At 32.6% G+C, this 25,433-nt stretch overlaps 2 protein-coding genes across 5 annotated transcripts in view; one reads left to right on the plus strand and one right to left on the minus strand.

The window, feature by feature from the left end:
- The window catches only part of LOC127719701 (lysosomal amino acid transporter 1 homolog), a 33,518-nt gene extending 28,004 nt beyond the window's left edge, over positions 1 to 5,514 (minus strand). The window contains exon 1 of the mRNA XM_052225938.1: positions 5,356 to 5,514. The gene's annotated coding sequence lies outside the window, so the exon portion shown is untranslated. The remainder of the gene's footprint in view (positions 1 to 5,355) is intronic.
- Positions 5,515 to 6,189: 675 nt separating this feature from the next.
- The window catches only part of LOC127719697 (eukaryotic translation initiation factor 4 gamma 1-like), a 40,435-nt gene continuing 21,191 nt past the window's right edge, over positions 6,190 to 25,433 (plus strand). Inside the window, exons 1-14 of one of the 4 annotated variants that reach the window (XM_052225935.1) lie at positions 6,190 to 6,235; positions 8,736 to 8,821; positions 9,979 to 10,125; positions 11,589 to 11,768; positions 13,548 to 13,877; positions 16,099 to 16,834; positions 17,953 to 18,053; positions 19,320 to 19,575; positions 20,372 to 20,505; positions 21,258 to 21,368; positions 22,125 to 22,328; positions 23,541 to 23,678; positions 24,071 to 24,130; positions 24,556 to 24,699. In XM_052225935.1, coding sequence (XP_052081895.1) covers positions 10,090 to 10,125; positions 11,589 to 11,768; positions 13,548 to 13,877; positions 16,099 to 16,834; positions 17,953 to 18,053; positions 19,320 to 19,575; positions 20,372 to 20,505; positions 21,258 to 21,368; positions 22,125 to 22,328; positions 23,541 to 23,678; positions 24,071 to 24,130; positions 24,556 to 24,699 — 2,430 coding nt within the window. In that variant the 5' untranslated portion in view covers positions 6,190 to 6,235; positions 8,736 to 8,821; positions 9,979 to 10,089. Of the gene's footprint in view, positions 6,236 to 6,318; positions 6,506 to 7,703; positions 7,739 to 8,236; positions 8,301 to 8,735; positions 8,822 to 9,978; positions 10,126 to 11,588; positions 11,769 to 13,547; positions 13,878 to 16,098; positions 16,835 to 17,952; positions 18,054 to 19,319; positions 19,576 to 20,371; positions 20,506 to 21,257; positions 21,369 to 22,124; positions 22,329 to 23,540; positions 23,679 to 24,070; positions 24,131 to 24,555; positions 24,700 to 25,433 lie in introns of those variants that run through there. The other 3 variants (XM_052225933.1, XM_052225932.1, XM_052225934.1) reach the window with 3 other exon arrangements.

The following is a 25,433-nucleotide window of genomic DNA, read 5'->3' on the forward strand; positions in this document are numbered from 1 at the left end:
AAAAATATAACAAAGGGATAGCTCCAAATACCATTTAATAACAAAAAACATATGGACAGGTCAAGATATCTTTTTGGTAAATGAAATAACGTATGTAAACTGGTTCCCGTCCGACTACAACACTTTAACAAAGACTTTGTTAGAGTGTAGCGTAATACAAGCAGATTCCAGTTAGTATGTAAAACAGTAAATATGAAACCGAGTGCGGTAGGCGGAGGCATAATCAACTTCCGTTAGTTCTGGTCAATGGTATCGGAAACATGCCGCTGATAGCGTCATTTTCCAAAAAACAGATTATAATTCATATCTCACTCACAACAATTCGAATTCAAATGGCTACTAAATCATGCAAACATTAAAACACATGGCATCGTATCATGCATACAGTTGAGAGTATCGATGTATACCTAATATTGATGATTAATTATTTATAAGTATGTATTCCAAAATGGACCTTATCAGAAAACTTCTGACTTGCCTAAGACTGACAAAACAGTAACCTAAAAAGTCACACCAATGTTAGACGTTTTGAGACAAAGTCATTCTTCTGGTTTCGAGAGATTTACAGTGAATATTCATGATAACTCTTGAAGTAAGACCAAAGTAGAGAAAGAAAGGGGGAGGGGGGATTTTCCTTTCACCAGCACTTGTCTTTGGATTAGTCAGAAATTTTAAGAGATTAAGCTGATTATATTTGTTCTTTGCAAAGCAAATATGTATAGCCCTGTTAATTTATGCTTCATTTTATTAATTCATGGACTCTTACACCATATTTTCAAATAATAAGAATAAGAATACAGCAAAACTGTTTCTTTAAATTCATTTCCTTTATGTATACTTTCCATTTGGTATAAGATATGTCACAATATAAATAATTTATATTTACTCACATATATATGTTTATTTTATAAAACAGTACATATATCTTGTGGCAAAACACATTATGCATGTAGTATCATGACCTTTGGTCAATATTAATCACAAACAATATATTTTTGTAATCTATTACCATCCATTTACATAATGTCCCTAATTTAACTGACCATTGACCTAAAAGGTCACAATTAAATAACAGTATTCAGGTCATTATGCAAAAAATGTTCTAAATTATCCAACAAAAAATTGTTCATGGGGTTATTTTTAAAGCCTGTTCAATCATGTATAAATGTACTGGTCTTGTTGCTAAACTGAGATGTTTAACAATCGAATCGAAGTAACTATTTTCAATCAGTTCACAGCTAAAAAATATGTAGGAAACAAATTTTAATACTTTCATTTCTTTTAATGCCTTTTTATATATATTTTTCTATTGATACTGATATGATCCAAATACACATCCAAACATGACAACAATCATTGAAAATGCATTTTAAATATTCTAAATGTAAAGCAAAATGATAAGACACAAGTTACTTAGAACATTTTTTCCTTGTATACTGTGTAATGCAATATATTTTAATAAGCAAAGTAATATTTCCTTACAACTTTTTTTTTAAAGTATATGAGTATATGTTAATATCATCACTTTCCCCCAAAATCAATAGATCTACTTTAAGATCAAGAAAAAATATATGTAGTCAATTCTAATATGAAAAATATGACAATATAGATTATTTCCAGGAACCAGTTACAAAAACCAGTTTAATAGTCTAGTGAAGACAGTCATGAAATATGACCCCTTCCAGATAAAAATAATCATGTAATTGAATTTCAGTAGACACATTTTACATAATAAATCATCTCCATGCCAGGGGTCATGACCTTATGTAATTAGCTAATCCTCCTGCTAACTATGTCCTCAACATGACACTTCTGCCAGTTCCCTGCCCCATGGGAATTGCAAATATACTTCCTGGAGATTTTTCACAGATAAAGCATTAAAATCAATAATACCCATTCATTAATTGCCTGCAAGAATATATTTGGTTAAATTTCTTAATTGTATCACTTAAATTTGTGTCTTGCATTAGTTGTCATACTGGGAAATTTTAAGTTATTAGCCAGATTGGCCAATTGGAAACTGTGAAATACTGATAATATTGAACATATAGTTCTGGCTACAAATGTAACATTATAAAAAGAGTATGTATAGAAAAGCTGCTGCAATAGTCCTGTTATTTACAGTTTCTAAGAAATTATTTAATCAGACTGAAATACATCAATTGTAGTGAAACACCTAGTTTTTCTCTTTATCAGTTTTCTTAATTCTAGTTAGATGGAATAACCCATGTCAAAAGTTTGAATATTTAAATATATATTAACACACACACTCGCTAGCTTGTGCAATCTAAAAATCTACTGGTAACAATATTCACCTATATTCTTGCAATATCCCTATACACCTATTATTACAAATATATATATTAAAATCAAAGGTGGAAAATGCATTGAGATGAAATCTGAACAAGTCAAAATCACTCACTAATACACATTTCAGGACCTCTGTCATTATTCATTATCTTATTTATCATACTTCTGACGAGACAAACATGGATAATTGCTCTGTGAGAAGTGTTTGTCGAAATAAGCCGTGTTTACAGTCCTTCTTAAAATAAACAATTCCTTGATTTTACCGAACAGTGTCTGAGTTAAATGTTATAAGATGGAAAACTTTGTAATACCCTAAGAGTCTTTAACCCTTATTGGGTCTCAAACTTGTGCAGCTTAAAGTCACAATATGCTGTCAGGAGAGAAAATATGAATTGACCTCCATAGATTTAAACCCTCCTCTTGCTTTTGCCATCTAACAAATCAAGCTTACTGTTTGTGTCATATATTTGCATAAGATGCATGTATATCATCAGCATCTTTCAGAGATTTAATTTCCAATAGCTAAAATGGTAAATTAAAAGTTTTTTCTTGTGTATCCATGGCAACAATCTGCATTTATTTGCCATAAAATATTGCAAAAGGGACATGTAAAAGGTCTCCTTAATTTGGTCAAAGTCGAATTGTAATCCTTTTGAGAGATACCTTTTCTGAAACCATTGACATATATCTCAAGAGATCAAATAATAGTCAGTTATTTTTCATCCCATTTTTAGTAAAATTGTGTCAGAAGTTCGTGTATTACGTAAAAATAAATTGTTGATCATTTCTATTTTTCATGAAAACTATAAAAATATGTTCTGCCTAATATATCAATAGTTAACCTTTAATTTGGTTTACATTTTGTCAATTATGGTTGTGTTGGATTTCAATGTTCATTTAGAGAAATCATTTAAAAAATATTTTGCTTTTATCAAAAATATTCTAACTTTTCCTTCCTCATGTTCCTTTTACATTTTTGAAGGTGAACCATTAAAAGATATTTCATTTTTGAGTTTATTTATTATGCCTAAATAGTCTATTTACCAATTCCTGTAATTGACTCTGTAATTAGAGATCTATTTTTTAGTTGTCTCCTTTAGGAGGGACATAAATTTTCATTGACAATGGAGAGCCAGTGGAAATTTATCTTTGCATAATGTGTGTAGCCTTTAAAAGTTTTTCAAATCTTTTAATAGACAACTTTCGAGTTTGTTGCATTTCCGTCAAAAACTTTGGTTTAAGTGAACATCATTCGTGCGTTTAGGGGCATCATCACTTCCATTCCTATGTTGAGCGGTTGGTTGAAAAAATGATAATGCTATATTTCACGAATTATTCGGCAAATTAAAGTCTTATAATTGATAATCAGCACTGCTGTCATTAGGGAATTGTGATTAAGCACTTACAGAACAAATATTATTTCTAGTTTATCCTGCATAATGACAATCACAAAGACGCTTGATGAACTTTAATAGAGCAGGGATACAGGCGATCCCCTCTATCTGGTAAATGACGTCACAAAGGCGCACAAAATTGACGAACTTTTCCGGTGAAGGACATAACTCGAAAGTGGTCTATTACATTAAATTTTTTGTTCATCTGAAATATTTTTTATAATCAAACTGAAAATTGGTTAAAACGCTTATGTATCACTTTCAACTTATCATGCTTTGCTTGGTTAGAAACCTTTTTAGTTCGATATAGAACTAGTCTACAATTAACAAATGGAAACAGACTCAGTTTGTGTTAAAAGTGTGTAATAATAGAATAAAATTGGTAATTGGCAAATGGCAAATGGACAATTGAGATTATTTAATATTTTTCTCCTTTTATTTAAGTTTTTGTAAATAAGAAATTGATGAGTCTTATCTTATTTCGCAATTTACCTATGTGTTACATTCTGATAACAATGTTCTTGTTTCTTTAATTTACTATCCTGAAGATTTATTTGCCTTTCCACAAAACAAGCAAAATGAACAAAGATGTTCCAATATATTGTTCACCTTTCCACAAAACAAGCAAAATGAACAAGATGTTCCGATATACATGTATTGTTCACCTTTCCACAAAACAAGCAAAATGAACAAGATGTTTCAACAGATTGTTTTGGATACAATACAGTTATATGAACTCTTAAGTAATCTCAACAGGGACTGCTGGGAATGATGTTACATGTATGATATTGGTGAGATTGTCTATGCCAATCTGTGGTACTTATTATATCTGTTTCTGATGACACCAAGCACCCAGCAGAACATCCCTTTGTTGTTTTATATTTTTACATTTGGGATGGAAGTTGAACCTTTTCCTCAGGGTTATGACCCATTTACAATTATCTGCATCATAAATGTGGTTTTATACGTCTTGATCAGTCTATATTGTACATGTTGTGCAGGGCAGCTTCAGCTAAATTATATACCGAGTTAAATTTTATTGCTGGTTAAAAGTTAATTGCTTATACATTTATTTGTTTTGTTACAAGTTTTATCATCATTATATGTTGTATCTAAATTTAATGTAATTATTAAGCTCAGTTTTGGCAAGGAATTATATAAATCCTTGGTTTTAGCAGAGACATGAATAGTATCTGTATATGTCTCTGGTTTTAGAGCACGTTGATTAGCAATACACCAAATCACTAATTGTCCGCCATTTACTGGACATCACATAGGTTCCCGTAAAATTTTGACGTCATAATAGAATATTTGATGCCACAATGGAAAAGTGATTGTTGTATGACATCAATAGTTCAAGAAGCGCATATTCTCACGTCAAGTGGCGCAGATTTCCAAATAGCAATAAGGTCCATCTAGACTATACCTTTTACTCAAATCATAAATCTATCTGTTGCATGTTTTTATCATAAGCAGAATTTATTTACGAAAATAATACCAGATATACCACTAGTGAACTGATCAAGTGCCACTCTTCCATATGAGTTTGACCAGGAACAGATATACTGTTCCCAGGTTTGACATCGGCAAATGGTAATTGTCCTGTGACTTTGTGTGTACCAATATTACCCCCCTTTTTCTTGCACTTTACCTTTCTAACGTTTCTACGATTTCACTCTAACCTCGTCTATTTTCACTGATGTATAAATCGTGACAAAGAAACTCAGATTATCTTCTATTATAATCAAATCAGGAGAATTTTAAAAAAAACTGACACAGCTTCAAACAACATTTATGGTAACCTTTGACCCTTGCCGATAACCTCCGTATTGTAACCGGAAATAGCCGAGCTACGTCTCCTTGCAGACCCTCAACAAGGTAGCCATACTTATTTACATGACTACAATCTTACGCCATCGTTGATTATCTGACCATCATAATAATCTAAATACTAGTGAGTATGAAAATTGAATACACGAACTCTAACAAAAATGATTTTGTTTCAATTTATGTAGGAGACAGAGCTTGGGAAACAAGCATCGGAAGGGTCCTTTTCCAGGACTAAACCGCTTCCTTTTCACGTTGAATGAAATGTCGAATGTACCAAAAGTGAAATCACCTACACCATCTCAAATAACAGGACATACGCAGCAGAGAAGTGTAACGTATCCTTTTTATGCATAGTCAACAATTGTTTTGATGTACTTCTTAGGTTTATTCATTTTATTTCATGTCAGTTTGCACGAGAACAGATGCCGGTTTTCGTCCTGTCACGTTTGCAGTTTTCGGGACAACTTATGTGAGATATATCCAAGTTCATTGAACTATTGATTGCAAAACTGATTTTAGAGTGATTTTTTTTGTTTATTTTGTTTTTTTTCTGTAGAAATAGTTCGACAGCTCGTTATGAAGGCGGGGCTTTTCGAACGAGGAACCACATTCTTTGAGCGTGCACATATCACATGACATTAATTACGACATCATGGAAAAGAGATGAAAACACATAACGGTGTTATTATCAACAGTATTTAGTATGTAATCAAAATGAATTTGGATATTTTGGAATATGTTTTATGAATTTTCTCTGAATTAACCCTTAAATGATATTTAGGATTCTTGACATGTGGTGATGTGTAATTTTTGTCAGATATTGGATATTTGCCAATACACAAATTATTAGTAGATACACAATAGTCTTTGTTGTAATGATGAACAAAAGTGAAAATAATAACATACAATGGAAGCTGTATATAATGAAAAGAAGCACTGATTATTAGATATGTACAATTTCCGAAAAGAAAGTAAGAATTCTTGTTTTGCTTATTTTGATGCCTTATATACTGTACATTATTAGTAATTTTATTAGTATGTTTTTTTTTAATTTTAATGTCTTTTCTAAATACCAGTGACATGTATTTTTCTTCTGAGTTTTTTTTTTTTTTGTTAAAGTTTTTAAGGTCAATCTGACATGTATTTTTATTGGTATATTATTAGGGTATTTCCTGGGAAAAACTCTGGCATTTTCAGAAAGTATATTGTAATGTTTATTTTTAGACAAAGTCACATTATTTAGAATTTCTTCTTTTGTTTTCGGGACTTCTTATTTTTTTAATTTTACTTCTAAAAATCAAAACAGTGTGCATTAGTACTGTATGTGCTATATGCTTTAAAAGCCTAATGATTCACAAATACATGAAAAGGATAACAGAAACCAATCTCCTCCCCCAATCCCAAAAAAAGCCAATTTGACTGTTTAACAGACCAAATCTTCCACTTCTCCGAAAAAGATGTACAGTTAGAAACAAGACATGATCCAGAGATAGCCTTACGTGGAACATATTTCAGGTAAAAAGGGACCAAGACTGGGTAAAAAATGTTGAAAATACATTTGATTAAAGACATACAATATATGGATGAGGAAATAAGGGATGATGGAGTGGCATAACTATGTAAATGTTAATGTGTTTCAGTTGCAGCTTATGGAAGTAAAAATCATGTTCAACATTTCCTGTTACCAATCTAACCAACTTATTTTATTGATCTTTTGGACAAATATATATATATATATACATTTGTATTTAATTAAATGTGCTATTGGCAATTTTATTAAAAAAAAGATCTGATCTCCAACCTCTTGAAACCAGTTAAAGTCAGTTTATGATCTTAAAACTTTTGCCAAATATGTATAAACTTGGGTTAAATTTTTAAAAATAAAGTCTTTGCCTTTTATCATATGTGCATTAAAATTTTTTAAAAGGTCAGTCCAGATTTTTTGATTTGCCTTCTAGTTTATATTTTTACAAGTAAAGTCTCTACTGTTAGGAACAAGGGCATCTTTTTATCATTGTCGTTACATCTGAAATGATATGTGTCCATGTGAATTAATGCAAGTACATTACAGGTATTTCCATGTAAATAATAGATAAAAATTAGGTATGTATATGCACATCTACAAATGCATTGAAGTGATATGATTCTTAAACATATTCCCTTTTGTAGCTCATGCTTTATGGGAAATTGTGTCAGTAAAAAGGGTAAGTTTATTCCCTTTGTTCCTTGTATAGTAGGGTGTCAGAGATATACTATTCTAGATCAAGAACTTGTATTATGTTTGCGGGTACCAGGTTGCAAATTAAAAGCTTTGTTGTGCTAGAAATGGGATGATTTAAAATATTTAAACTCTTAGTCCTTTTCCTTAACCTTATACAGTCCAAGAGGAACACCAAATTTTAACAGTTGTAAGTATATATGTATATGTTAGGCTGCATGCTTTTTGTAGGATCTGCTTTCATTAGAAATATTCACATATTGTATTTCATTCTTCTAGGGTATTATGGGTTAGTATGTTTTGTAGTATCTGGACTTGCACTACTGAGTGACTAGGATGAAGAAGTAGCCTTGGCTCCTTGACCGCCAAAAGCAATATGTTATCGCCTGGGTGTTTAAGCTCGCTCATCTGTAATTTTTCATTTTTTAATTAAGAAAATCAAAGACATTGACAACTAATATATTTAAGAAAAGAATGGAAATCATCGAATTTGTAGACGGATCATATATTATTTCAAAAGGAACAACTTTTCATGCAAACAAATCAAGGTATTTTTCTTTCACTTCTATCCATTGTTACATGAGGGTACATCATCAGATTTAGATTTTCATCAGAATTAATTTGTTACTTCATTAAAACATGACTATTGTTAATATTTGATCCATGAAACCGCAGCTAGATTGATAGCACAGCGGTTCCACAATGATGTTAGGGGCTGAGGAGAGCACTGGCTGTTTAAACAACCAGTCTACATCAGTCTTTTCTCTTAACCACACACCCATTAGCCCAGGATTGTAAAAATCTAGATATAAATTTTAGCATCTGGCCAGTGGATTCAAAAGTTTGTCATGAGACAGCTACATACATCATTGTGTATTTGCAGAAAAGGAAGGAATGAGCTTATGTGGGGTTGTGATACTTATTGTCTCTCGGGCATTGTCTCAAAGATCATTGAAATAATGTTAAGGCATGATTTGTTTTAGGGGTACCACAAGAGGAGCAAGTACAACAGCAGCCACAGTTTTACATTTCTCAAGGAGGGTTTTTTAATCCACAACAGGTGCAACAGGTATGTTACGAAGTGTATACTAAGTTAAATTCCTTCAATTTCCTCGATATCAATACTTAATTACTTGTTTATAATACTTGATATGAAAATACAATGTTAATCATGAAATTATGATAAAAAATTAGATAATAAAAATTAAATAAAATTTGTGCAGTCATCTATCAAATTTGATCTTCCTGTTAGAGAAGCATTTAACAATTAGATTACTTACAACATTACTTATAATGTAATTTTTATACGTGTATTTGTTGTAAATTTCATATACTATTTAGCCATTGATGTATGATAAGATTTTAAGAGATTCAAAAGTGAGCAGAGTATATTTATTTGTAATCTTTTTACTTAATGATATGACTTTCCTTTTTATGCCCCCGCTGTCACCGGAGGGAGCATTGAGTGTTACCCTTGTACGTCCGTCCGTCCGTACATCCCAAAATTGGTTTCCGTTCTCTAACTTAAGTTTGCCTCAACCAAATGTTATGAAACTTATACACAATACTTATTACCTTAAAACTCAGATCAAGTTAGAATTTGGGTGGCATCACTTTAACCGTTCTAGAGTTATGCCCCTTTATAAATGGAAAAATTGCAAAATTTTTAGTTTCCGTTCCCTTACTTTAGTTTGCCTCAACCAAATGTTATGAAACTTATACACAATGCTTATTACCACAAAACACAGATCAAGTTTGAATTTTGGTGGCGTCACTTAAATCGTTCTAGAGTTATGCCCCTTTATAAATGGAAAAATTGAGTGTTACCCTTGTACGTCCGTCCGTACATCCCAAAATTGGTTTCCGTTCTCTAACTTTAGTTTGCCTCAACCAAATGTTATGAAACTTATACACAATGCTTATTACCTTAAAACTCAGATCAAGTTAGAATTTGGGTGGAGTCACTTTTTATCATTCTTGAGTTTAGTCCCTTTATAACGTTATATGCAAGGTGGGGCATCATCTGTGTCCACTGGACACATTCTCCATTTATTTTGCTTGTGTATAAATTTAAGTTGATCTGTCCAAAAAAAATCTTGACACGGTATTTGGAATCTAAAATCTAAATTTCAATTGCCTACTCTAAATCTATTTGATACTAAATGATGGGGAAAGTGTATGCTTAAATTTTTTTTTTTTTTTTTAAGTATACTCTTATTTTTACAGCAATTTATTCAACAGCAGGTGAATCCACAACAGAACTATCCCCATGATATAAGTAAACAATTGAATAATCAACAGTTGGCACAAGGCCAAGCCCTTGCTCAGCAACAAAACATGTATCAACAACAACCACAGCAAAGGACACCAGCAGTATGTATATAAGATACAAAAAAGTCTAGTAGAAGGGAAAATGGGCATGGTCTGCTCTACTTTAATTAAGTGTTTTTGAGCAGCTTTTAAATTTATGATGCTAGGCATTTAGATTTTGAGGGTATAATGCCTTAATTTACCTGAAACTCTACCCAGGATGCATTTAATAATTTTGATGCAAGATTAAAAGTTTGAATTTAAATACATGAAGTAACTAGTTTTGACCATAACTTAATATAATGTTCATTGTACAATCAAAGGGTTATTGCATAAATATTGTTGAATATTATTCCACAAAGAATATATATTGCACTCACAAACTTATGCATTATAAAAACCTACTCTGGACAATATTCATACAATTAACCTACAATAAAATTGAGAATAGAAATGGGGAATGTGTCAAAGAGACAACGACCCGACCATAGAGCAGACAACAGCCGAAGGCCACCAATGGGTCTTCAATGCAACGAGAAACTCCCGCACCTGGAGGCGTCCTTCAGCTGGCCCCTAAACAAATATGTATACTAGTTCAGTGATAATTGACGTCATACTGAACTCCAAATTATACACAGGAAACTAAAATTAAAAATGATACAAGACTAACAAAGGCCAGAGGCTCCTGACTTGGGACAGGCGCAAAAATGCGGCGGGGTTAAACATGTTTTTTGAGATCTCAACCCTCCCCCTATACCTCTAGCCAATGTAGTAAAAACAAACGCACAACAGTACGCACAGTAAAACTCAGTATAAGAGAAGTCCGAGTCCGATGTCAGAATAGGAAACAAAAGAAAATAAACAAAATGACAATAATACATAAATAGCAACAGACTACTAGCAGTAACTGACATGCCAGCTCCAGACCTCAATTAAACTGATTGAAAGATTATGTCTTCATCATATGAATATCAGGCACAATCCCTCCTGTTAGGGGTTTAGTATTATACTGTCATAAAATATATGAGAAGAACATAACCCTTGTCATGCCAACAACTGGTTTTAGAATAAATGTGTTTAATTCCGATGCAAAGACCCTATAAGTGAATCAATATTAAAGCCAAAATATGCAATCTTTAATGACCTGACAACAGTATCGTAACTGTATCCCTTCTTAATAAGTCTGTTTAAAGGTTTTGTTAGCTTTTGAGGTGAATACTGACATTTTTGTGCTTTGTAAAGAATATTACCATAAAAGATTGGATGTGAAATACCCGAACGTATAAGATGTCTGCATGTTGAGTTATATTTACGAATGATGTCCTTGTACCGATGATAAAATTTAGTAAATGTTTTGACTAGTTTATGATATCGAAAACCCTGGTGTAATAATTTTTCAGTAATACATAAATTTCTCTCGCTAATATCTAAAACGTTGTTACATACACGAGCGAATCGAATAATACAGACCTGACATTTTGCTGTCTCCACTCTTGTTTATCGTGAATACTGTTTTATTGTTTCAGCCATTTTACCCGCAACGGCCTATGCAGCCTCCTCAACAGCAGAGAATGCCGATGCCAGGACAAGGACAGAGTCCGATGTACCCAACTGTAATGTTCATGCCACCAAGTACCAACATGAATAGTTATGGTACACAGATTATTGTTCAGTCTCAGCCTGGAGGACAAATGCAGCCAATGATGGTAAGATTTATCAAGAAATTACATTTATAACATCTGTAAATATTGGTTAGTGCATGCAGAACAAGTGTGCAACGGTTATACAAGTGAACTTGAATGAATCATTCAATTATTGTTGTCAAATGTTAGTAATGTATGCATATGTTTCAAACCCAAGCTGGGTCAAGTGGCGAATAAGTTTAACGACTGTATTACTAGTTTGTTAACACCGAGGTTGCGAGCTCGAATCCTGCACACGACAGGTGCGCTCGATTCCAATCTTAATTGACTAGGTACAATTGAATAGTACAGAAAGTAGCGATAAACACCAGTCAATCATAACCAAACTTTCAAAAAATTTTAGCTTTCCTATGAGTTATTGTTAATTTGAGTTGCCTTTGCCTGGCCTAATGTTTTCACAATTTTTTCATCTTTGAAATCAATAGTGTAAATTTCTGTCTGATAGGGGTCCCCTGATTTTGATACCGTTTTGTTTGTTCATTGGTCAATGTAAAGTGATCAGATAAGATTCAGGTTATGCCAGTTCTGGAAATTTTTTTTTTCCCTGATGGTCCTTGAAGAAAATCTGCTGGTCCTCACTATTATTTCAATTGCATAATATCCTAATTATTTCGGTTCTTGGCAAAATTTTAGTGGTCAAACCCTTCAGACCAACACTTTTTGAGAATTCTGTAATATACAGTTGTTTAATGATTTAATTTTTAGGCCACTCCTAGGGGCATTATGTTTTTCGGTCTGTGCGTCTGTTCGTTCGTCTGTCCCGCTTCAGGATAAATTTTTTGGTCAAGGTAGTTTTTGATGAAGTTGGAAGTCAAATCAACTTGAAACTTAGTACACATGTTCCCTATGATATGATCTTTCTAATTTTTATGTCAAATTAGAGTTTTGACCCCAATTTCACGGTCCACTGAACATAGAAAATGATAGTGCGAGTGGGGCATCAATGTACTATAGACACATTCTTGTTTTATTCATTTTATAAGTCCTTACTCTTTTAGACATGTAATTCAGTCAAAATCAGTAATGTTAGCGAGACACCTTGCTATATCTACTATTGTTTGAACAATTATATTTGGGGGAAAAGTCAGCGAAAAAAGAGTACAACTGGGCTTAATAAAATTAATTGTATAGACACGTCTATTGTTGATGATCTCCAGTGGTCTTTCAGTTTTCTATGTCTTTTTGAGTTGTTGTCTCATTGATGTATACCCAATATCTCATTTTATTCACACAAGCTGGAAACGTTGGAAGCTATGAGATGGGTAACAACATAAACATGGAACTGAACATTTTTATGTGAGATGTTATGTTTCCTGCATCAACTGCATGGAAAACATTTGTTCTAATTTATGATTGGGTCACTTAAAGAGGTACCACTAATGATTAGTCCATGATATTTGGTAAAGTTGTATTAGTATATCCATGAAGATTATTTGGCAACACCCCCTCAGTCATGGTCAACTGACCTTGAAATTTGTGCAGTTTATGAGTTTAAGTTAAAGATTAAGATTGTTTAACTCTAAAGAGAATCACCTTGTCCAAGTAATGGATTGGGTATAGGGTTGTATTAGCATAGGTGTATCTCATTTCTATTGAAATTTTTTGGTAGATAATATGTTAAAGTTATGCAATTTAAGTTTGAATATAAGCATTATACTATCCAAATTACATACAGGCATTGACAGGTAAAACATATCTTTGTGTCAACATTTTATTAAACTTCTGTGACATTTAATCTCATTTTATATGTAAGCTAATATTCTACTGTGTAAAATATTTTAGCTTCCTGGTGGTCAGAGGATGCCAGCTCCCCAACCACCGTACAATATGTCAGCACCGCAAACAGTAAGTTCTGGAGGGTATAGTGGCATGCCACCGACTTCATATCAAAACACAATGACAATGTACCAAGTACCAACACAGAGGCCACCATCAACACCAGGAATGACTGCGCCACAACCTGTAATTCAGAAAAGAGAGAGAAAGATTTTGTCCATTGTTGACCCCAATACTGGCAAAGATATAATTAGTGATGTCATGTCTGCAAGATCAACAACACCTGGATCCACAGGATCAGGGTCTAGAGGACAAACTCCTAATGAGAGTATTGAGGTTTGTCTAATAAAGCTAAATCAAGTTGAAGTGTTGTAATTTTTCTTGCAAATATTTAATATGCTGTAATGAAAGAGTTTAATGAATTGTATGTGTATTAGGATGACTGAATATCTTCGCTATATTTGGCTGGGTTGAACAAAGTGCAAAAGCAGCTTAAAGTATTGTGATGCCTGATTGACTGGTGGAAGTTGATGAAAATAGGGTTACCTGTTATGTGTAATCTCTTACAATTTCAACATGGATCATTGAAACTTAACAGAAAGATTGCACATATTTTGAAGTTGTGCACTTGCTATTATGGAATTCTTTGAGGAATATTTTCCCATTTATTCTTGGGAACTTTATTTTTCTATTACCTTTTTCTATTTCCATATATTTAAGTGTTTTTTATAGACCATTGTTCTGATAGTGATTCATTTTGTGCAACCCAGCCATTTGAGTCTTTGGTACTTTTTTGCATATCAAAAAGCAATGAGTATGACAAAATAGATGCATGCTGGAGTTTGTGAGGGCATACACAATGTATAGGTCTTACACCAACATAAATGTACAAATACCTGACAAATACCTTAAGCTGTTCAGCATTCTGTCAAAAGGTAATTTCTAAAGGGGTGTAAATATAACATCAAATGTTATTTCTAACGAAAGTTTGATTTATAGTCCTCTGGTTGCAATTCTGTTCATAATTCTGATTTAATCAATTGAATTGATTTAAGTGCCTATGGTTTAAGTAACAGTTCTAATGTATTTAAAATAGTGTTGTCAACAGTTAATCAGATAACCGGTTAACTGTCGTATATCAAATACCAAAAAAAGCTAACCGGTTGACCAGACCTTTTTTCAATTTTAATAGATTTGATATAAATGTGTATTGAAAATTGTAAATATGCCACCTCCATCGTCTCAGGCTTTGTCATATTTAAACAAAATGGCGACTCGAAAATGGTAAAATGCAAATTTTGTAAATGGAATTAATGTATAATACTGTGTGAAACAAGTAACACGCATAATCGTCTCATTTTGAAACACTCCACAAAATATTCTGAGACATCAGAGAAAATGAAACAATTCTCAGAGAGCAAGAAGATTTTCATCTTATCAATATGAAGTTATTACAAACGCAGTAGATATGGTAATATTAGATTATTAAAAACAAAACTTTACCAAGACTACTCAAGACCAAGCCCTATAATACCCAAACATAACTTTAATTCAGTTTGTCATAAAACCGTGCATTTGTAGATTACTGAAGACCTTTAATAAAACATCAAATCAACAACTGGTTAACCAGTTAATAGGTCAAAGATTGTCCAAGTAACCGGTTTGACTAAACTGCTCAATTTGACAACATTAATTAGTCCCCTACCGACGAAGTCGAAGGGGACTTTAGGCTTGCACTCTGTTCGTTTGTCTGTCTGTCCATATGTCAGTCCGGCAAATCAGTTTTCCACACTTTTTTTCGTCATGCTTGAAGATATTGATTTGATATTTGGTGTATTGTTTTATCATGACAAGTTACAGATCAAGGTTGAAGTTTGTTCCGGTCTGATGATTTTGTGCAGAGTTATGGTCCTTGAACTTAGAAAATTCACTCAAATAATCAGTTTTCCTCACTTTTTTTTGTCATGCTTGAAGATATTGATTTGATAATTAGTATATAGTTTTATCATGACAAGTTACAGATCAAGTTCAAATTTTGTTCTGGTCTGATGATTTTGTGCAGAGTTATGGTCCTTGGCAATACTTGCAGAATGCTTTTTTAAAATGTTAATGTATTGTGCCCAGAATAGAATTTCATTTTGTAGATCACTTGGATAGTCAAAAATACATTATCTTTACTCCAATACTGTAATTCTTTTGAAAAATTCACTCACTTGTGTAAAAACATTTGACTGACATTGTAACTTGTGTAAAACATTTGGACTGACATTGTAACTTTTGTAAAACATTTGGACTGACATTGTAACTTTTGTAAAACATTTGGACTGACATTGTAACTTGTGTAAAACATTTGGACTGACATTGTAACTTGTGTAAAACATTTGACTGACATTGTAACTTGTGTAAAACATTTGGACTGACATTGCAACTTGTGTAAAACATTTGACTGACATTGTAACAACATGTATGTATGTCAGACATTAAAAGAAATTATCAGTAAAATGATCAGGACGACTCTTTTTAAAAACTGTATTTTATATGTTTCATTTTCTTTTAGGAAGGGGGTACTTCTCCTCCACAAGGCGAAGCTAGTGCTATTTGTGCCCAGTTTGCAGCTCAGGTTGCGGCAACCATGAGATCTGGAGGAGGTGGACAGCATCCTACACAGATGCTTTCTACTGAAGGTCCGCCACCAGGTGTGCAACTTCAACCTTTAGTACAAACTGCACCAGTGGTGGAACCTCAATCTCAACCTCCGATTGTTACAGAAGGAGACACCACAAACAGCATACCACAACAACCAATTGTAAATACACATGTCTCAGCCGTTCAGCTGCCTGTAGAAAACACCCCAAGTCTTTCATCTAGTGAATCTAATGTGCATTCTCAGAACAATGTAGAAGTAGTTGAAGCTACAAGGACTAAATCAGAAACTCCAGAAACTATTAGTTCTGTAGATTCTTTGTCAAATGTACAAACTAATGGAATAAGTGAAGGTTCCAGTCGAGAACCATCACAAGAATTAGTTAGTGGTAGCGAGGATATAAATGCAGTGGACATAAATGTTCCCACACAAGTGGAAGAAAAGGTTGAAACTAAAGTTATTTCAGAACCTTCTAAAACAAAAAGTGAAGAAAGTGTTGTAAAAATTGAAGATAAAAAACAAAACCCTGTTGTCAAAAGTGAAGAAAATATGTTGATCCAGGAAGTAGGGAAAGAGGAGTCTTCATCTGTTGATCCAGTACCAGATCCAAAAGCTGTAGGGGAACCAGCTTCAGTTACAGAAACAGTTGGTTAGTTTTAATTTGATAATATGATAATTTAGATAATATGATAAAGTAAGAGTTAATGTATCAGTGGGTAGCAACATTGTTTTGCTACATGTACCTAGAAGTTTTTTTGTTTTTTCATTTAGAAAATTGGCAAAATGGTCATCAATATTTCATTTCATTCTTAATTCTTAAACAACTTAGTAGTTTCATTTTTTATGCTAAGCAGAATGCTCATCTGAAATTTTCACTGTTGACATGGTGGTCAGATGGTGGTTTTTCTTTATTCCATCCCACAATAGTAGTGAAGAGTTAAGATTTTTGGTCTGCCTATCCTGTAGTCCATTCGTTAATCCATTCCTTCCATATCAGGTTTCAAAGTTTATTGTTGAGGTATTATACCATGAATTTATAGTTACATTAGCTTGAAACTTGTACACATGTTCATTATGATGCGAGCTTTTAAAATTCAATGAAAAATTACTATTTTTAACCCAGATTTTACAGTTCATAGAACATGGGAAAGTGATAGTTCCAGCAGGGCATTGTTTTCTATGGACACATTCTTGTTTGAGTTCCCATTGTTTTCATGGGTAAGGATTGACCCTGTGTCTGTTCATGTTTTATCCCTTCAGTAGTTAGCAATGTTGCTAAATCCTTGTGATACAGTTTTTGGATCATGGTCCTCTGAAGTTGGACCAAACATTATAATTCTTCAAGACAATTTTAATGAGCAGTTTTTATTTGTTTCATGGCTGAAAATCTGCATTGAAAATACCTAATATTCTAGGCTTGATTTTAAATATATCAATTTTATCTTTAACATGGCATAAAGTTTAGCAGAATTTTACCTTTGATTTAAAAGCAAGAAATATGTAAAAATTCAGAATAACAGAAATTTATTTGATTGAGACTTCTAACAAAATTGACCCTATTCAGAAAGAAGTTGACTGAATATTTCGTTTTTCACTCCTGAAAAGTTTCTGAAGAATTCAAAAAGACTTTTATAAGGAAGATATTGTCAGATTTCAACTTACATTTGACAGGAAATGGAATAGGTAAAAGATGTTGACTTGCATGTACAATGTACACATACCTGAAGGGGGTCATTTTTTACTTAAAAGTTAAATCTTTTTTATCAGTTGCCAGAGAATCCAAAAAAGAAAGTACCAAAAAGAAATTGAAAGATTTGAACAAGAAGGAAATGGATGGAAGTGATATGGATGCATTTATTGATGTTGAGGTAAGAAGTCTAAAACTGATATTTATCATCCATAATATTCATCAGAAGTTTAGATATGTTGCAACTTTCTATATACAATAACTGTATTTTACAACAATTGAATGACAAATTATGGTAACTGTGTATGAAAAAAGTAATTGATGCTGGTTGTCTATTTCATTCTTGTAATTTTCCCCTTGAATGCATATTTTTAATCATAAAAAATAACAGTTGCAGTTGCATTGTAATATACATGTGTCATAGTCTCTCTGTTGATTTTTCAATGCAACATTAGTAATACTTGACCGATCCTAATTATACCCCACACATCAAATTAAAGGGGTATATGGTATTTAGTCATTTCATTTCAGAAAACTTTATATGGGATTACAACTTTGCATGCATTTATGATTTCATATGAGAGGATGGTTCCTGTTAGTTCTTAGGTCACTTCATCTAAGATCAAGGTCATAGTCACCTTATGTAGAAGAGGATATTAATTAGTCTAAAATCATAACCCAGAAAAGAATCATACCTTTAATGAAGCAGAAAAAAAACATGCCATCAGATCACTAAAAGCTTTTTCCTTGTAACTTTATATGCGGAGGTTGGGGTATGTAAGCTTGCTTACTAAAGATTCTTTCATTCATATAGCTCACATATCATTATAAAAGTATGATACTATGTTCTTTGGGAGAGTAAAAGAAAGACTTGTATCTGATTCTGAATTGTTGTTTTCAAGATAAAGTACACGCCAGGTAATTCAGTTAAAAATCAATCATTGTGTCCAATGTTTCATGGTGAATGATAATAATTGTGGGTAATAAATCATTTATTACCTTTCTGTTATTATGCTTTCAAACATACTTTTTTTTTTGCTTTTCAAGCAAGTTCTCTTGAGTGTACATGTGCATGTTGAAGGTTTTCCAGACACATGGAAGTTATATAATAGTATATTTTTACTCTGTCCTTCAACAGAAATTGAAAGAAAAGGTGTATATCTTCAGTTTTGTCGCCTTCAATTGCCAGCTATCACTGTTCACAGAGGTTCAATTATCAAAATTGCCTTGCATGTACCATAAAAGATGTTGAAGGTGTGGAAATTTACCACTTCAAGCAAAATTAAGCGAAAATTATTTTATTATTTACAAGATTTTCTCTTACCTCCAAAAAAATTATTCTAACCCAGAATAGGAAATGAAATGGGCTAGAAAAAATAAATAGCAATCACATAGTTTATATATGATATTCAACATGTTGCATATCGATTTTCATGTTTTTAAATAGCATGTGAAAGAAGAAATTACACCAGTAGAAGAAAAACCTGTAGAACAAAAACCACCGCAAGAAAAACCAGAGGAGGATAAAACAAAAAAAGAGTCTGTACAAGAAGTCAGTGTTGAAGTTCCAACAGTTGAAATAATAGTGGAAGATGAAAAAGTCCAGGAAGAAAATGCAAAGAACAGAGAAATATCTGAATCTGATGCTGATGCTGATGCTGAATCTGATCCATCAATGAAATTAAAATACACTTACAAAGAAGGTATTCACATACACAAGATACTATTCAAAGGAAAAATGGTTTACTGGTATACTTTTGTCAAGCCACAACTCACTTTTCTCAGCAACTATATTGCTCGGCTTTATCTGTTTGTGCTATATAACATGTGACACTTTTTTTAATTCCAATGAAGTTTCCCAAAAACATATTTTTAAAAACGTCTTTCACAAATTTGAAACTTCAATCCCATTTAGTCAAAATTCAGCTCACATAGCCCACAGTGCATCCTCTATTTTAGTAGTTTGTGGTGAACCTGAATTTAAACACATTTGTAACGGATGATAGGTGTGTAAATTTATATGAACAATATAATTGCCACTCATTCAAATAAATAGGAATTACAAGAAAAATTGAAACAGTAGCTTCAGTAGTTGTTGATGTAAAAACATCTAACAAACCCTTAGCCATTTTGTCTAATTTGATTTACTGTAAACCAACTAATTTTTGCAGATACTTTATTTTCACATTTAGGCCTTTCTAGTCCACCTAGTGCAATTACATTTTATGATTTTAAAATTTATTTCATGTAGTTAAGTAAGAAAGATCAAAGTTGAAACATATTCGTGTTATTTTTCTACTTGTAAAAATAAATCGCTCGCTAAAATTTGTTGGTTTTATACAGTATTTAAGAATATAATGTCGTTAACTGCAATTTTACCATTGTCAGGATTTATTAAAGTCGTTACATTTGGGATCCAAATTTTACTAAAATTTACATTGCAGAATGCCAATGTTTTACAGTTCTATTATATTCAGCTTAAATAAAATTTTATTTTAGATCAGTGGAGTCCATTGAACATGGAAGGAAAAAAATTATATGACAGAGAATTTTTGCTTCAACTACAATTTTCACAAGAATCTACAGCCAAACCAAAAGACTTGCCAGATTTGCCTGACATCATTTTAGATAACGTAAGTTTAATCACATTCTTTCAATCTTTAACAAAAATACATCATCATTGATGTCCACTGAGATTATAGGCATCTTACAAGAAATCATCATTGATGTCCACAGAGTTTATAAACATCCTCTTACAAGAAAAAGAAGACCAACAGACTTTATCCAGAGCAAAAATTTGAAAATATTTATTTTTACTTTCTCATATTTTACCGGTAAATGGACTTACTTTTTTTTTACAGTTTACAAGTAGAAACTTTTTTTTTACAGTTTTTAAGTAGAAACAAAGTTAAGGTTAAGGTTTGTTTCACATCAACTACTTTGTCAAACCTTCATAGAATTTTTATGGAACTTTGGCAGGAGCTAGTTTACAATTAAGAGATAATGTCTGTAGCAAAATTTAAAAAAATATTTATTTGAATGTTTTCTTATTTTACTGATAAATAGACTTAGTTTTTATCACAGTTGCAAACTTTTGAATATATACTGATTTCATATTTAGCATTTTACTTCTTGGACTGAAGCTAATCTTCAAGATCAATAAATCGCATCTAAAGAAAAAAGATTGATTCTGTATTTTACGGATAAATGGACTGAATTTTTACACTTACCGCAGAAATCGCAGGCGAGAGACGCAGTTCTGCAGAACCCTTTATGAATTTTTACATCTAAGATAACATATTGTCTTGGATTGTAACTTTTGTCAATATTAACTGTGATGATTTTCTTTTTCTCATTAATTGCTAATAAATGACTTGATTTACAGCCACTGCTAGGAGGTACTGCTAGAAGTTCACGAGATAATTTCAGTTTCTCTGCATCACAATCAAGTGGATTTGATTTCACACCTGGCTATGTGAAAGGAACTCCATCAAGGGTAAGTGATCAAAAGACAGAAAATTTTGATATTATTGTCGGTAAGGGCTGCTATTTACTTCTGTTTCCTGTCAGGAAATTATTTGTCTTGGACTGATGTACTAGTATAAATATAAAAATGAGAGATGTGGTAATGCAAGTGAGATTACTATCCACCAGAGTTCAAAGGACAAATGTAAACCAGTTCAACGGAGGGCCTTCGACAATTAGCAAAACCCATACTGTACAGTTGTCTATAAAAAGCTCCAGGATAATGTGAAACAATTCAAAAGAGAAATCCAACAGACTGATTTAAGCTAATAAGATAGAAAAAAGATAACTTATGGTAGACAACCAACTGACTACTAGCTTGGAACAGGAAAATAAAGAATATGGCAGGGTAAAGTATGTTTGTGAGTGGTCAACCCTCCCATTGACCTTTGCCAGTGGTGTAGCAGTGCACCATAAGAACAAATTAAAAATCAGTTGAAAAGGACTCGACCCAAAGAGGTGACAAAAGACACAAAATACTGACTCGTGAATTCTTAATTACTTTTCAGCCAATGCTAATGACAATTTAGATTCAGAAATTACTGACTTTGTTAGTCGTATCTCCCATTTTAAATGATTACAAGATAAGACTTATCAATCGTAAATCACAACAAAATTTCATGCCAAATAACATGAGTACATTAATTATCAATCAAATTGAATGACTTTACAAGTGAAAGTTCCTCCATGGAGATCCCTGATTATAGATGTTCAATTTGTTTTGTAGGGTGGCGGTGGTGGTGGTGGTAGTATAACGAAAAGAAACTCTCAACAAAGTCATAAGAGAATTCCTGATCGACCAAGTGCTCAGAAAGTAATCAATTTGTCCTCGATGCAACAGGAAGTAAAATTACACAAAGCTGAATCCGCTTGGAAACCAACACATAAAGATACTAAGGAAGTCAAGGATGAAGATGAACTTAAAACAGAGGTTTGTTGAATAAGAGGATTTTAAGTGTGGTTTGAAAGTTGGGTTACAGTATCTTGAGGCTAAGTTTTGAATTTGCATCAAACTGTGCCATTATAACCTGGAAAATTTGCTTAAACAGTTGGGGAATTGTACTAAAACTAAGGATGCAACTCCCTCTAGCAAAGATAAACCTCATACAATTTTGATTGTTTTGCTAAGTCTAGTTTTGGTTTTAATGCTTTGAATCAAAATTCAACAAGAAGTGCATCTGGAATTAACATTCAATCAGAAAATAGTGATATATGGAAAATATTTGAATACACCTTATCGCTATTTGTCCGCCATTACTGGACATCACACAAGTTCCCGTAAAATTTTGACGTCATAATAGAAAATATCTGACGCCACAATGGAAAAGTGATTGTTGTATGACGTCAAAAGTTCGAGCGGGACTGATTCTCGGGTCAAGCGGGATTAGCTATAAGGTGTATTCTAAAAGTATTCATGGAGGAAAATATATTTAAACCCATCTGTAAATGATAAAAAAAAAATGAATATATAAACATGAAAGAGAAAAATTGTAAACCTGATAATGTTGTCACATGACATTGCAGAGGGTAGGAGAAATTTTAACAGTTTCTTCAAGAGACAAGTACAGTCTTGAAGATGTGACACTAGAAAGATTGCTTTGAAAATAAAAGAGCAGTCACCCTCTTACTTAGATAAGCAAAGAAAACGGGGGTTGTACTTGGCTTGGCCAAAGTTGCCTGCTATGATTTTATATTCTATCTGGCCACATTTGTGCAAGAAATTAATTATAAGCCAAAACGGTACATTGTTGACAAACTATAATATCTAAATCGTTCATTGATAAATGGCTTCCATTTCCTCAAACAAATAAGCTGTTAAGAGAAAGTTAGATGACTGAATAAACAAGTTATCAGCTGAATGACCCAAAGGTGCACCTTTAATTGGTCAGGTAAATTGTTTAATGTTTTGATCTGATATGCATGAACTGCATTCCTAATAGAATATGTGATGCAGAAATCTGAAAAGAGTTGGGTTTTGGTACAAATGTTTGAATCTGGTGACAAAAATTTGATGCTGGTGATTTTTCTTTGAACAACTATCTGAAGTACTGCACAGCCCATGGAAAGTAGTATTAAAAAATAATTTGAAGGTGAATCGCAAACTGATGTTTCTGTTATTTAATAATTCATCTTCTTTTTTTAGGAATTGTATAAGAAAGCACGAGGTATCTTAAACAAACTTACTCCACAAAAGTTCCAGACCCTTGTAAAACAAATGTCAGAACTTGAAATTACATCAGAAGATCATCTACAGGGTGTTGCCAACCTTGTTTTTGAAAAGGTAAGAGATACGAACAGGAGTAGTTGCCTAAGATGTCATTGAAATGTGTATGACACACATGAGGAATCTCAAGCAAATTTTGAAAACTACTGAAGTAAAAATTCAGGGGGCTAATAAAATAACTAATCCCTTTGTCTCAAGATATTGGAAAAGGGGAAAAGGACTTGAACTTTGCAATTTATTGTCCAGTGGGAAGAACTAAAACTACAGAATTTTGAAACATGATAATCAGACAGAAATTATCAACTGTGGTAACAGTATATAAACATACATGTATGTATAGCCAATGAAAAAACATAATTATCTTGAACCATAAACCTCTCATTCAAGACAAAAGTTGCTGCTGAACTAATTTTAGTCTCATTGAAAGCACAATTGATTTTTTATTTCAGGCCATTGCAGAACCAGGATTTAGTGTAGCCTATGCCAGCATGTGTCGTTATTTAACCCAAGTAAGTACCTGTAAATGTCATATATGTAAACAGAAGTTCTCATATTTTTATTTGGTATTGAGTGTATAAAGGAAATGATAGCAAAAAGGTACTAACTATAATTTCAAAGAAGAAAAGTTTCACCAAGCAAACTTACAATGAATAATAATAATAATTCTTAAGTCAAGGTCAGTTCTCACTAATACCACAATGATTTTTGATTTCAATATGAAAAACTACATTAAAATTTTATATTTCTTGGTATCTAAATACCTTTCACGTAACTTTCAAATACACTTGATGTAGTTTTAACTTTTTAGCTGACAAGATGAGTTGTAGAATAGCTCTTCGATGATTGTTATAAATTCTATGAAGGATTTCTTGTATCCAAGAAGTTGAATATAGAACAATAATATTCAGAACAATAATGTGGAATTTGTTTTTAGATTAAAGTGCCATCAACTAAGAAATCTGGAGAATTTGTAAATTTCCGTGCTATACTGCTGACTAAATGTCAAAAGGAATTTGAAAAAGACAAAGCTGCTGAAGATGACATAGAACAGTTGAGAATAAAATTGAAAGATGCAGAAGTAAGTTTTTAACTATTTAGAAGACAGCTTCTTTGCTTCTGCAGAGTTAGGAGTAAGAGCAAATACCGGTGGGCTTAGAGTCAGAATTATGTTTCCAGGTAAGGTGACATGTCTTTTCTTGCAGACTGTTACCCTGTGAACAGTAAACTAGCACATCTTTTTGTAAGAAAAAAAAAATGTAAGCAGAGTTTAAATAAAACTCCGTAGTACATCTGATTAACTGCCGAACAATATGAGCCATTTATACCAATATACCTTATAAATCATTAATACATGTTATAACAGCTAATGATGATTAAAAGTTATCCCTGGCTTACATCAATGCTGGTGAACAACTGAATTCCTCGAACTGAAGCTGTTAACATTGAAATTCACTACTTGAAGAAATGTAAGGGAATCATACTTCTTATAACTTGTAACTTGAGAAAAGATGTGGGGTATGTGTCAAAAGAGACAGCAGCCCAAAAAAACAACCAAAAAATTACTCTATAGACATCTATGGTGGTAATATGGTCTGAACAATAGAGGAGTGTCTGTCTCAAACTCAAATCCACATTGTCTTTATTTCAAATTATTGGGGATTACAATCAGTTTGGAAATAATGAAGAGTTGTCAAATACTTAATGTTATATTATAAAAGATGGGTGTTAAATTTGCTTTTGATTCCCATCACAGTGTAATCTGCTACTGATGATCGAAAGTTATCCCTGGCTTACATCAATGCTGGTGAACAA

The sequence above is a fragment of the Mytilus californianus genome, unplaced genomic scaffold (assembly GCF_021869535.1).
Source record: "Mytilus californianus isolate M0D057914Y unplaced genomic scaffold, xbMytCali1.0.p SCAF_11, whole genome shotgun sequence".
Taxonomy (NCBI): domain Eukaryota; kingdom Metazoa; phylum Mollusca; class Bivalvia; order Mytilida; family Mytilidae; genus Mytilus; species Mytilus californianus.